This window comes from Epinephelus fuscoguttatus, linkage group LG14 (genome assembly GCF_011397635.1).
Source record: "Epinephelus fuscoguttatus linkage group LG14, E.fuscoguttatus.final_Chr_v1".
Taxonomy (NCBI): domain Eukaryota; kingdom Metazoa; phylum Chordata; class Actinopteri; order Perciformes; family Serranidae; genus Epinephelus; species Epinephelus fuscoguttatus.
This window is the reverse complement of record NC_064765.1, coordinates 38,926,571-38,941,291: the sequence shown is the minus strand read 5'-3', so window position 1 is coordinate 38,941,291 and position 14,721 is coordinate 38,926,571. Positions and strand designations below refer to the sequence as shown.

Sequence of the window (14,721 nt, the reverse complement as noted above, 5' to 3'; positions counted from 1 at the left end):
TCATGCTTCATGGATTACCCAGGAACAGAAGGCTGATGTCCAGCTCATCAAAGTAGTTGACAACAGTTTCATCTTCCACGTTGTTCTCTCTGTATCTGGCCAGTCGTCGTAGGAAGTGCTCCTGCCTGTAATTTAGCTCCTGTACCAGCCTCTCAGGCAGGTTCATCACTCGATCCTTCAGGAAGGCATCTGACGCATCCAGGCACAAAACAAACTCTGTGGCACACACAAGGACACTGTTACAAATGCTACGACAATGCACACTCAAAGACTCAGGCTTTATGGATATGTTTGCAGTTACTGAAAATTTGCTTTTTGTTCAGAGTAAAATATTTGTATCTTGTCCTCCTGCTGCGGGGTAACATGCAACAGTGTCAACACCACTACAGAGACCTGGCATTATCTTCTTGCTGCATAAGGAAATCTGGGATGTTCCATCTTCTGTTTCATGTTCTTCAGCTAAAAAAGAGATAAAAAGAAAACATAAAGATGTTTACGTTCGTATTGTATGTATCCATGTGATACTGAGTGTAAGCAGTGGTGCAGTAGGAGCCATGTGTCAGTGACTCACAGTAGAAGAGCTCTTTAGCTTGTTCACATGTCTTGGGAAAGCCGTCAAGAACAAAACCCTGGTTTCTGCATGGGTTAGACATCAGTTTCTCCTTTACCACCTTCACCAACAGCGGGTCATCCCAAAGACCTGACAGACAAAGAAGGGGACATTACATTGTGGCAAATTCATCTTAAAAGGACATTCCACTGATTTAATATTGCACTTCAATAAAATCAAAGCAGCAGAGTCCGAAATATAAAGACCTTTAGCCCCTTGTATGGGCCAAGCTGGCCTGGTTGATGTCTCTGACCCCATCTTGTAACTCAGGCTTTCTGTTAAAGATTATGCAAATACTTTTTAAAATCCCAAGCTATGTAAAGAATGGTAAATGGACATGCACTTATATAACACCTTTCTAGTCATCTGACCACTCAAAGCACTTTTTACACTACGAGTCACATTCACCCATTCACATACACATTCACATACTGGTGGTTCACCCACTCTACCTTCTGAGCCTGTATCATAATGCTACAGATTCTCTCCTGTATTCTGCATGCTGACCTCCTCCACACACACACACACACACACACACACACACACACACACACACACACGCAGACACACAACCATAACAGTGTGAAGTCAGACAACAGCAGAAGAAAGCTTCAGTCAAAGCTCCTCCAGAGCCCACAAAGACATTTTTGAATTCTAATCAGGGTCCAAAATTAACATCTGCCAGGTGCCAAATGAGGGTAGATTTTTCACTGGCAAGTAAATCTTAAAAGGGCTTTTCATCTACCAGCCACCTTGGTTGACAAGTCATAAAGTTCATTTCAGACCCTGCAAGTAACTGAATAGAAAATGAAGAGAGTGCCCCTTTAATGTAAGGGCCACTTTCCAGCTTATTTTTAGAGCTGTTATGCCTAATTTCATGGTTTGTATTAAATTCGATGCCTATGTATGACCACTTGTTAACACTACCGCCATTCCAGGATTCACCAGCTAGTCTCTGACTGTCTGTGTGCTGTTTGAGGCTGAGCGGGTGTGTTCAGTGGGCATTTTTACAGCTATTTCTCTGCAAGCAGCTGCCTGCTAAGGTTGAAAAAGACACTATGAGGGAAAAGTTGTGGGCATGACAGCTAAACAATGATCTGAGGGTCACTATGAAGCTCCATCAAGGATGTGCAGATCAGCTCATCATTCTGTAGGTTCGTCACTACAGTGACACCTTTCACATTCACATTGTTCTCATTTTCTCTTGTTCTCATTGCATTGTTGACATGAAAACACTGCCTATAGCCATTTTAAAATCTAAGCATTAAAAAAAACCAACATTTAAATGATCGTCAACCTGAATTTCATTCCAGCTAAATTCAATGGTAATCTGATGTAAGCCAACTTCTCTCTGACTTTATATTGACATCTAGTGCCAGCTGGGTTGTTTACAGACAGAGAAAGTTAAATTCAGTTTGATTTGCACAGTTCAACGCAAAGTTGAGTTGCTATGTTTATATAAATGTATACATATATGCATACATTTATATAAACATGGTAACGTATATGTACATATGTATATATATATATATATATATATATATATATACACACACACATATATATATATATATATATATATATATATATATACACACACACACACACACACATATAGCAACTGGCTATTGGCTGGTTCAGTGGAAAACATCCAGTTTATTCTCCTGGCTTCTACGTCTTTGGTGAATCTCTTCAGCCGGGTGGCCAGAGCTGTTAGTCTTTGTTTGGCAGTTTCAAGTGCTTTAGGAATGTAGAGCTTGTTGCATTTCCTTGGTACCCCTTTATTCACCATGTTTCCTCTTTCTATCTCTGCTAGTTAGCTAACTTCTCTCTGTGTTGCCTTTCTTTATCTTGGCCTCCAGCCATCTCTTCCATGGAGGATACTGATTTTGATGTACCATGTCCGTGTTGTATCCAAGCATCTCCAGGATTACTGTTGCTGTACTGTGAATCAGCTTGTTGGTCTCATTGATGGTCCTTGTAGGGATGGTATTTAGGGCAGCAATCACATCTTCTCATCGTCTGAAGTTACTTGGCAATTCAGCTTCGGGATTCGTGGTAGGCTCCAGGTTTCCAATTTGCTCACCATCTTCCTTCTCAGGTCAGCTGCTCTTACACTGAGGCTGTTTGTATCTACTGGGGCTTGATCTCTAGTTTTGATGGTAGTTGGCGGTTGTGGATGTTCGAACACTGTGCTACCAGATGTTTCTTAGTTAGTCTTGATTGTGGGTTTTGAAATATCCACAGGTCCCACATTCTCTGCATATACCCCCTCTGAGCGCTGAGCGAAAAAAAGTCCAAAAAAGTTAATAACTTACAAATTATGGCAGAAAGGTAGTTTCTTGCAACCCTAGAATTAAGATAAAAATATTCACAAACAAAAAAACATGGTTGCTGATAAGTGTTTAACTAGTGTTAGTGTTTAACTTTTGATTTAACACTAAAAATTAAAACCCTCGGCGCGCACTGCAGCACAAGCAGACAGATGCGCGACTCAGAGCAGCATGACACCAGACTCAGAGCGCAGCGGACCAGTAGAAAATGTCACCATCAGCATATTATTTTACATCAATAAAATCTATTTTATCATTATTTTGAGTCACATTGTTGAAAGAATTTAGTTGTCTGTGTTCAAGCAGGATAACAGGTCTCCATTCATTGCACGTCGGGCTTTCTATTTCCTTGTCTGAGATGGTGTTTTGCGTTCAAGGTCCCCCTAAAAAACGAAAGAAAAAAAGGCAGAATATTCAGGGTTTTTTTTTCCACAATCGAATCCCGTGCCATCGAACGAAGCTTTGAATTTTTTGGGTCAGCCCTAATTGTCCTTCACAATCCGAGCTGACACTGTACGATGCTGCGTTGAGCTATAATCAGGCTGATATCGTGTAGTGTTAACCCGTCATAAGTGGTTGAGAAGACTGGCAGGTAATAAGATGTGTCGAGATTGATTCCAGGGAAATGACAGCCTGTTGATGTGAGGGACAGTTGTTGATAGCTACTGAGTAAAAGAAGAACAATATGAGGGATTAGATGGCTATACTTTTCTTCACCATGGTGCAATGAGCATTTTGCTCCGCCCGACGTCTCTCCTCTGCCCTGCTCTCTCCAAACTTAAAGCCAGTGAATATGTAAGAAGGATATTGAATGTTGACGTGAACCAAGGACTAATAAGTGAGAACAATGAACAGAGTGGGTGTTTCTGGAGGTGTATCAGAGTAGTACTAAGCAGGTAAACCCTGGCTGTCACATTGTGTACCTCCGTACTGCTCCATACTGTCCTTCAGGCTGTTGAGCAGCTCCTTGGTCTCTGCTGCAGAGTCCTCATTCTCTGCACCTGGATCAGCATTCTTCACTTTATCTTCCTAAAGATGAGGACAGAAATGGAATTGTAGGGGCATTAAAAGACAGGCACAGGAAATGTATGTCTATTTGTGTCAGGTTAATAATGGCACATGTGTCTGTGTGCCTCAGGAGAAGCTCACCAGTTGTGAGATTGTGCCTGAGATGATCTCCTTCAATGTGATGTGATGGAGTTTATAGTATTTACAGATCTGTCTGGACAATGTGCTCTTTCCCACTGCAGGAGGACCCAGGACACACAGACGGATGGGCTGCAGAGAACACTTTCATGGATTATCAAGTGCAACATAATAAGAACCAAGAAAACTGTCATCATATTATTACAATTATTACAACAACAACAACTTTCAGACATATGGGAAAGTTGCAACTCTATGTCTATGATATTTTGACAGGGCTCGACAATGTGAGCCTTTCACTCGTATTTGTGACTAAAAATAGGTGGGTGCGAACTGTAAAAAATATTTAGGGGCACATGTGCGCATAAAAAAATCAGCCGAAGCAGCCTATATTTTTGTCAATAAAAAAATATGATAATCTAACCGCAAATGTTGGAGGAACTCCAGCCGCCTTCCCTCTTCCCTCTTCCCTGTGTGACACGGTTATGGGCGGTTTTCTAAGCCACTGTTGGCACAATGAATATAGTCCCACTGTCAGCAGCGTGGAAATAAGTCAAAGTGTGGAGGAAGCGGCGGACCTACAGGGAAGCCTGCCCCGTTCTCCCCGCAGTTAGGGACCGTTCTCCACGGCCAGGCTCTCGGCTGGGTGGAGATAAAGCCCTTTTCACACAGAGCGCGCAAAGCGCAGACCTCCGCCGATGAACCCATTCATTGTGTATGTGCTACTGCGGCGCAAGAGCGCACTGCTCTGCCGCCGAGCTGAGCAACGAGAGGGTGCCGCGCAATGCCCTGCAGAGTTTCAAAGGACCTGGAGAATGTTTTAGGATAGTAATAACATTATATAAGATAATCATATTGCAAAGATAATATATGTAAGATAATAACATTAAAGACAAAATTAAATTGCAAAACTTTTTCAAAACTTGATGATTTTACCTTTCTGTACATTTTGTATACAAATTAATTAAATAATTTTGCTTGTAAAACACATTATTTGATCAATTTACATTGTGCCCCTAAAGTTCTTTGTGCGCTCCTTACCTTTTCAACTTAGGAGCACATGTGCTCCTTGGGAAAAAAGCTAGCGTCAAGTCCTGTTTTGACATAGTAAACCATTTCATTAGGGGCCGGCAGCTCTGGGATGCACTTTGTGTGATTTCATGTGATGGATATATGATTGATTGATTGATTGATTGATTGATTGAATTTGGCCTCCCATGCAGAAAAAAAAAAACCTTTGTACGAAGGGCCAGTCCTATACCAAAGTTCCTCAACTAAAACTCTTCAACAGTCCTGATGATGGCAGTACAGCATCTGTACACAGCAAATTAGTCGTACATGCTACGACTTTGCAACTTTCACCAAAACGTAGCCCCATCTGAGCAGAAATGTTCAGATGCTCCGACCTGCAGGAATTATGATGTCCGTCATCTGAAAACTGTAAAACTAACTAAACCTATCTCTCACATTTTTCACTCACCAAATTGGCTACACTGCATCCTCAGACCATCCTCCACAAACGATCCAGCCAGATTTTGAAATATCAGAAATTGAGCCACAGTGCATCAAAACGTTTTCGTGCAAACAGGTACTGCAAATTCTCACTAAATATATCTCCAATATTCATGGAAAAAAAGTCCATGCCAAGGCTGAAGTAGTGTGGTAAATTTCAGAACTGTATGTCAAAAATGTAATTTATGACAATATCACACCTTGTACTACTGACTGATTACCGTAGTCTAGCCTAAATACCGAAACCCATTGGTCCTATGTTTTATGTGCTCATTCATCCAGTTTAGCCACTTTAAAATCTGAGGGTACCCAAAACCCATCTCAGGGGTTAAAGCAAGAAAAAATTTGGTGCCTGAAATGTGGAGCACGGAAGATTTGTGTGCCTGAAATCCTAAATCTTTTCCAGAGCTGGGGGCTTGGTGTTGCAGTCACAAAATGAAGAAATAGAAATGTATGTGTTGCAAAGGAACAAAACGAACAAAAAGATTATAGCTTTAGTAGTTACTTTTCAGATTAAACTTTTATAGCATAATGAGTTTATAATAAAGATTAAACTTTCATTGGTTACCAGACTTTTTGACTTATAGCTCCTACATCTCTTTTTTGCCTTGGTTTTATTAATTTTTAGAAGCTAAATCAATTAGGCTGTTTGCACTTGATGTGAATTAAATAGGCAGTTACGTCGAAATTTCGCCTCTGGGCAAGCATGTCATCATTGAAATGGATCATGTAATGTTATGGTGGTGACTTTAAAACTTCAGCATAGAGGATTTTTATTGCAACTTTCGTTTCTGTCTGGTTTCTGTTACCTTACCTTCAAAATTACCGCTGGCTTTCCGGAGCCTCTCCTGCTCCTTCTGAGCTCTGTGTCTCAATGTGACATGACGTGAAAGCATGCACAGGCATCAGTGTTAATTGGCTATCACTTGTGCCGTGTAACCAATCAGAGATTGCTGTCGGCGGGACATTGTTACAAAGCCCAGTGCAGTGGGGACTGCAGGCAGGGAGAGTTTTAAAATACATTTATTTGATCGGTTATCGATAACAAATCGCCCGATGCCGATTATGGTAAACAGTAGGTTGTGTTTACTCGCACACTGTGCGCCTAAATCATTTTCCCAGTTCGCACATATATTTTTAGGGGCCAATGCGAGTGAAATGCTCGCACTGCAGATCACTTCTGCCCGTGCCGGACAGAAACTTCCCCACATCCAGCCCTGTGCCGGAGAACTTTAACCCCTGCCATCTACCCCACACCACTTTTGCAGGCCTTCTTCCACTTCTTGTGTGCACGTGCGAATTTGTCCCTCGCGTTCTTCCAATCTTTTTTTACGGTTTCGATGCTCTTTCCCATTGCCATCGCTATCTCTCTCCATGCATTTTCTACTGCGATTTTATTAGAGTACTAGAACAGTCATATAAATGTGGGTGTGCCTGTACAAGGTCGCACAGTTTTTCCTACTCACCCGCCATATTTCATACCTGCTTCTTCTGTGAATAACAAAAAGGCAGTTAATTTCAAGTACGTCGCTTGCATTATCACCCCCGCTGGCAACGCATGGTATTACACGCGTTGCGTATCAAAAAAATGGACAACACATTTTGACACACAAGCACGGATCATGGCGGCCAATGCATCTCGATGCGCCACAATGCGGTAGCGCCTGCGTGCCTTTGTGTCAACTATGAAACGGCCCTATAGTTGTAAGTTTGAGCCCTGGGTGATGCAGAAAAAATATACTAATGCCTAGTCAGGCAGACATTGTGCTGTGTGGATTAGAGACACGTGATTTCTAAGAGCCTGTTAACACCTGGTGTTAAATTGTGTTTTGGTGATCCGAACACAAGTGGACAGCCGAGACACATCTTCTTTCACACCTAGGTCTATCATGCATCTCCAGCTGACCAACTGTGTTCAGATTTTGTTACTGTCTATGTTACTTAGGATAGAAGGTCAAAGGGCCCCACACAAAAACATTAAGTCCACATTCTTGGTGTGCTAACCGCTTGCTCATCATGTTAGTGGTTTTATCAGCACAGCTGGAGATATTTGTCAGCAGAATTCCACACATCTCCTTCCAGGACTCAACGATGGACAGTTAAGCAACACTGCATCCAACTATTAGTAAAATGGGCAAGTTATAGAGCATCATCACAGTTTCACCACAACAACCACCTGCAGTGAGGACATAGTCCTTTTTGAAGACACATCAGGACATCTTAGTGTTTACACTACAAAATACATGTGGTCAAATCAGTCCCAGACCATGAGGCAGTTCTGCCAACGGATCCTCCTGTATCTCTTGTTCCTCCACAAAATGCCTAGTCCAGACTCACTGCTGCACAGTAGTGAGTTCTTGTTTGTAACACATGTATTCTTTGGATAAGGACATGTTTCTGATTTTTGCTTTGGGACCTACCAGTAGTCCTCTGGTCTGCTTGTACTCCTCTACCACCAGGTCTATGTTCTCCACCAGTCCAGACTCGCACAACCAGCTGATAGAGTACAGTTCCTTGAGATGGACAGCCTCCATGTGTAGGTTGACCAGCAAGGAATCAATTTCCATTACCTGTCAAGGGGAAACAACAGGTCAATAGATCTTAAAGGAATGATTCACCATTTTGGGATATAAATCTTATTCACTACTTTTTTTTCCTAAAGTGAGATGACAAGATGGATATCAGACTCATGTCTGCGTTCAGTACAGAGTCAGGACGTGTTTAGCCATCCTAGGCACACAGACTGGAGGCAGGGAGAAACAACCAGCCTGGCTCTGTCCAAATTTCTACCAACAACCAAAGTTGATCTACCAACTCTACAGCTAACATGTTCTGTTTCTTTTGACTGATCTGTACACAAACAGAAATAAAAAAAATAAAACATTAGGGTTTTAGGGCTGGAACTGTTTCTTGATAAACTCCTGCTACATGGCAAGTTGCCAGATATGGTCAGAGAGCGCAAGTTTTGGTCTCTTTTTAGGCACACTGGCACCAAATCTGGCCATCTTACTGTGATGTTCAGACTCCAGAAAGCTAAACACAGTCACTGTGCTCAGCTGTTGTTTGTCAAGAAAATGTTCCAAAAGCCCCAAAAAGCAAAAACATTTTTTCATTTTGTTTTGTAGATTAAACTAACCACATAAAATGTGTTGCTGGTATCTTAAGGATTGTTGATGGGTGTATCTTTAAACATTGGACAGAGCCAAGTTTTCAGCTAAGCTTGCTTCAAGGCTTCATGCTAAGCTAAGCTAATAATGTCCCAAGTCAAGCTCCAGCAGCACACACACAAGATGTATGTCCATCTAGTTTTTAAGGCTTTGTAAGCAATAGTGAGGTAAGACTGTAAAAAGTTCAGTGTAATCTGTGACATAAAAACAAACTCTCCTGAGCACTGCAGTAAAATACCGTAAAACCAACTAAAAGCCTCGTCCTAATTAAACGCCTCGTTCCTTTTACTTGGCCGGTGTGGCTACACATTTAGAAAAATAAACACCTGTCTCAATTAGACATCTGGTCTGGTTGCCAAGCAGTTCATTTTTATAGAAGTTCTATGGATGTATAAAAGCAGTTGTTGGCTACCCACTCGAGCTAACATTTGTTACGTGTTCAAATTGCACATACAAATAAAAATATTTAAACTTTGTTTAACATGGAGATGTTACACTTTGTTAGCTCGGTTAGATTCTCCATGATTCAATCATTCAGTTCTTTTTAGCAAAACCGTGAGCACCAGAGAAGACTGTAATTCATTCAGATATACCGCCATGACGAAAGAACAAGTGGTGACTGCCTACCTCTGAAGCTGTCATACAGTCAGAATGTGTCCATTCCTAGATTACTCTGTAATTTATTCATATTCCTTGAGTCTGTAAGAGTCCGCCAATCAAAAGAATCAAAGGGGTTTTTCATAAAAATTAATCCACGTTGTGAATTTTGTTTTAACGGAATACAGTGGTGTTGTCAGTGCGCCAAGTGCTGTAATCCTCGATTGCTGTAAAATGAGTGTCATAACACTCTCTCTCTGATGCCCTGAGCTAGATCAAATTTATGATTAATAACTGATATATTATTCAAAGCCAGTTCTTATACATGTAATATATATATATATCTATATTGGTTAAAATAAACAATTTGATCATGTTCCCCATCTTAACAGTTAAGTTTAAAAGGAATTAAAGGCCTTACCCATATAGACTTCTGTCCCAAATATAAGCTTGTTGACTTCAGTGATTTAATTAAATAATAGTCCGGGCTTTAATTGAAGAACAATTTAAACAGGTACAACATACACTCAAGTCTTGTGTTAGGAAGGCTTCCTCGAATGGCCTTTTCTGGATCTTCCCTGGTCCAAGTGAAGAGGCAACTGTCTAGTAGAGAAAGAGCTCACATATCATTATATCTGCATATAGGGAACATATCAAGCATTTATTTAACAAGGGCGAGTATACTGTATCAATAGTGTTATAAGACCTGAGACCTACAGTGTGTCTCAAACCTCATACTTCTGTACTAAACAGTTAGTATTTTGAGGGCACAAGTGTGCAAGGTGGGATCACACTGTATAGTACAGGAAAATGCAGTGTAGGGCTGGCGCACTCAAAACGGTCCAAAAGGTGAGTGTGGAATGATGGACACCTGTCACCCTCAACAGTTACCATCTTTGTGATGTCGCAGAGGCTACATTACAAACTTCTCAACTTTTGACATGGTGGCTGGAGACAACGAGGTGCTTGTCAGGACATGTCAAATAGAAGCTGTCAGTAATGTTTGTTGGGTCTGTAATGATTTGGTATTTAAAACAATAATGCGAGAGCTAACGTTAGCTTGCTAGCTTACATTAGCATTCACTAGCTAGCTTGTTCTGAGCTACAGCAGTACATTTTAATCAACACTGATGTTATGGCGACAATTTGGTTTATGTGTGGGCTGAGATAGTGGTTATATGTTGGCGATAACGCGACAAACAAGAGGAAGAGATTAGTGCACCGTGCAAGAAGTATGTAGTGTACAGTGTACTGCATTGAAGTATACTAGCAGAAGTGTTGGATTTGGGACATACTCATTGCTTTGTTTGTGTACAATTGGGCTATAAATTGATCAATAATTCTTAAATATATTTTTTTTTGTTTTTACATAACAGGCTTTATTCCATTTTCAACCCACTGACGAGGCTTGTGTCTTTGGCAGAAGATTTCTTGATTAGTTGCTCCACACACCTTCACAATGTCCTCCATGGTATTGTTGGAATTATCCACAGCTAACAGGTAATACGGCTTGGGCTGACGTTCTATCACATTCTGAATCACACTTAAACACAAAGAAATCACATTGTTTAAAGCACATGTATATTTCCTTTAGATATCAATGTCACCACTTTAAGTCAATCTGGGTCTGGTTTTGTAAAGCCTTTAGTAGTACAGGGCACTGTGCAATCTATAACCTCATAGCTGTCAAAAGAAGCTATTAAGAAAAAAAATAGTACTAATAATTGTTTGTCCTACCATGCCAGGTCGTTGATGTGAATCGTAGGCACGATGTTGTTGCCGTCTCCAAAGACAGGTATTTCCTGTTCTTGTCCCAGCCATGATGTCTAATAATACAGATTATTTCAAATAATTATATCTCACACAGAAAGCCTTTTGCAGGTTTCAAAACACAAGGTGCACTGCATTTTTTCTAAAAATTGAATGCCACCATTAAAAAACCTTTGCTGTGCCTTTTATTGTTGCCAGACAACCACTCCATCACTTCCTTACCATAACCTTCCTGTGTAATCAATCTACCGTTTACTTTTATATATTCTTTTTATTTTATTAATTTGACAGTAATCTGCCTCTCAAATCATCCGACTGGACAATGGGAAAGAAGCGGAGATGACATGGGGAGCTCTTCCGCTCTGAGTTGAAGTTTTTTCAACTCTAGTTCAGAGTGTTTCAAAACGTGAGGTGCGTAGCAACACAAAAACAGTGAGCAAAAAGCTTAATTCAGAAATGCTGTCTATGTGATTGGGGTCTGAGGATGGTGATGCCTGTTGGGATTTAGGCCTAATCCACATGGACACAGGTACTTCTGTAAACTGGGTTTTTCACTCCTTCTTTTTCAAAAAAAAAAAAAAAATCCCCTCCATACACACTGTTACTAAAAATCTGTCATGAAAACACTAAAGAAGCCTGAAAAAAAGCTATTACCAGAAGGCTTCCAGGAGCAGTGACCTCTGTAGTGAATTCTGACGCCTCTGTACCTCAGTAAAGTGGAAGAATAATTGCACATTCATGTGTAAACATGTAAAAAGTCCTGTTAGAAAGGACAGAATCAGCACTATTCTGACCACTTCGGCCATTGCATGAAATGTCACCTCACAAAGGAGATAACGGCGCACACACTGATGTAACAAACCAAAAACTCTGTATTATCTGTCTCCATGTCAACACTGAAAGCAGAGTTTCTTAAAGTCTTTCTCCAAATCAAACTTTTAGCTTCAGTGATAAATAGAGATGTCTGTATAGTGTAAAGATAAAATGGGTCCTGTTGACATTTACAGCAACAATCTCCAGTTGTCTTCAAGCCTCACCTTGAAAAAGAAGTGGAAGGTCTGTTCTCCCATCCCGTACTGAAGTCCTGACGCCACCACGTATGTTGAGAACAATGTCCTGTTCTGAAAGCAACAGCCATGTGACAAGGCCATACGTGACAATCACGTCTCCAATACAAAATATAAAGTAATGTGAAACTCACAGTTTTGCCCATTTTGACCACCCTCCTCTCCAGGTCAATGTGTGGCTTAAAATTGGGATGTGCTCTTCTTCTCCAGAAGATCTCATCAGTGAATGGGACATCCTGTTACACAACACAGGCAGCAACAGGAATGCTACTGACAACAGTATCAACAGAGCTGATGAGTGAACTGAGCCGGGACATTGTCAAAATTAGCTGTAATTCATTGGGGTTACAATAAAAACAAATTTTATACACTCACAGATAAATTATATTTTTAATTCACATGAAATAAAAAATAATCATGACTGATATAATAACTTTTATTTAATTTATGTATTTATTTATTTTCTAATATTATTAACAGTATATATAATGAGGTATTTAACAATTCCGCTCATCAATTTATCTAATACAAATAGCAAAAGAGGAATCAGATCTGCTGCACCTCTCTCCTTCACTCTGTTGTAAGTTTAACACGTTAGGTAATTTGCTGATGGTCAGACAAAAACGGTAATTAAAGAAAATGTTCTGTGATGGGCAGTTATGTTTGACATGTTATAAACTACATGATGGGACTAATCAACAGCAAATGAAATAAATGCACAAATACATTCCAGTCCTAAGGCCTATACGTACAATATGTGATAAGTGAATAAAAGGGAATTGTATATTGTACTGTATGTATCCACTTACATGATTGACTGGCTTGCTGCACGCCCAGGTCATCACTGTGGAGACAAGGATGAACATCTTCGGTCCAGAGAAATGGCTCATTTCATTATGGAGAGCTATAAATACAACACAAGAGGAATCATTACCTGATTAACTGTGGTATTCTTATATGTTTTTTTCTAACAATGAGTAATGTCTGTAAAGAGATATCTGCATGTTGACAGGACAGGATTTTGATATCGGAAGTGTTCAGGATTCCATATGTCGTCCAAGTGTAGTATTGTCAGTCATATCTGAATGGCAGATTACAGGCTGTGTGGATTGAGCATTGGCTCAAATTAGGGATGCACCGAAATGAAAATTTGTGGCTGAAGCCGAATAATATTAAACGCTTGGCTGAATACCAAGTACTGAATACCGAATATCGTTGTTTGCAGATGAACCCCCTCCAGATTAGTGTTGTCACGGTACCAAAATTAGGACCCACTGTATGATACCAATGAAAATATTATGGTTCTGAGTAGTATCAGGATACCACAGCGAAAATGAGGCAGATGTGCCTTTTGTCATTTATAAAAAGATAAATCACTTTTCTATAATACATCAATGATATTTCAATGGAATAAATTACTTACTGACTTATTCATACTTCAAAAACAGCATCAATGAGTGATTAACATAGTGGGGATCAAAATAAAATAAATGAATAAAATAAAAATCAACCAGCCACCCTCCTCCCCTTCATAAGTAACGAACAGTCCCTAAAGTGCGGTGAGGTTTGTGGGCCGTGAAAGGCTCGTTTCTCCTCTGACACGTCACATACCTGTGTTCGGTTGGCTCAGCTGTTCAGGTACTTCTGGTCCACACGCCAAGAAGAGGATATTATTGGAGCCGACTTATCCGTCGCCGGTAAGCCGATGGCCGCCGTAATTGACTGTCTGTGTCTGTGACTCCCGTTCAACCGACAATCGGTGGGATTTGCCTTTCGTTTCTGCTGCTGGTTGAAATCTGTAGGCTGCTCGCACAGCGTGCTGAATGATTTAAGCCTATTTTGCTCGCTCAAAACTATTTTTAGTCGCAAATGCGAGTGCCGTGACAGGCGGATCACCACACTGCTGACATTTTACTCCGCCCGTCACAGCACACTGTTTGATTGCGTTATCAAAACACGCCGCTATTATTCAGCCTTGCTTTTAACTTATTCCACCAAATACCGAATGTGTGGTTTTTTGCAATATTCGGCCGAATATATTCGGTTATCAATTATTCGGTGCATCCCTAGCTCAAATACAATCTTAGAATGCATTAGCTATCATCTGACAATGAGTTAGCTTTATATTACCTTTTTGAAAGATGTATCTGCTTTTATAAGCAGAGATCTATTTATCGAGATTAGTGGAAATGACCGGTACACAGAAGAGGAAGTTTCGTCCCAGATATATGCTGGCTACACAGGATCTCTTGAAATAACTGCCACCTGCCCCCCAAAGGCTTACTGTGTTCAGACTGACAATCGATTGGTTCAGAGACTGGGTCATGTGTAGGCTGCAGACCACCTCTCTGTAATATACTGCTTAAATAAAAATGCAGATATGCAGACTTTCTTTTGGGGCAATGTTAGGTTAAGAGGTCCTTCTTAAAGGTAAAAGTAGAATTACAGGTCCCGCTGTTGCATGCCTCATTGCACCAGTCAAGTTTCTCTTACAGTTCACAGTTCATTGTTGAGTCCAA

At 40.5% G+C, this 14,721-nt stretch overlaps 1 protein-coding gene across 5 annotated transcripts in view; it reads right to left on the bottom strand.

Annotated features, from left to right (window-relative positions):
• ak7b (adenylate kinase 7b) overlaps positions 1 to 14,721 on the bottom strand; it is a 30,948-nt gene that overhangs the window by 8,936 nt on the left and 7,291 nt on the right. For 3 of the 5 annotated variants that reach the window (XM_049596254.1, XM_049596259.1, XM_049596258.1), the window contains 12 exons: positions 13,012 to 13,106; positions 12,337 to 12,438; positions 12,173 to 12,256; positions 11,103 to 11,191; positions 10,818 to 10,908; positions 9,891 to 9,968; positions 8,022 to 8,171; positions 4,093 to 4,221; positions 3,867 to 3,972; positions 572 to 700; positions 394 to 459; positions 19 to 216 (listed from right to left, as the gene is read on the bottom strand). In XM_049596254.1, coding sequence (XP_049452211.1) covers positions 19 to 216; positions 394 to 459; positions 572 to 700; positions 3,867 to 3,972; positions 4,093 to 4,221; positions 8,022 to 8,171; positions 9,891 to 9,968; positions 10,818 to 10,908; positions 11,103 to 11,191; positions 12,173 to 12,256; positions 12,337 to 12,438; positions 13,012 to 13,106 — 1,317 coding nt within the window. The remainder of the gene's footprint in view (positions 1 to 18; positions 217 to 393; positions 460 to 571; positions 701 to 3,866; positions 3,973 to 4,092; positions 4,222 to 8,021; positions 8,172 to 9,890; positions 9,969 to 10,817; positions 10,909 to 11,102; positions 11,192 to 12,172; positions 12,257 to 12,336; positions 12,439 to 13,011; positions 13,107 to 14,721) is intronic. The other 2 variants (XM_049596257.1, XM_049596256.1) reach the window with 2 other exon arrangements.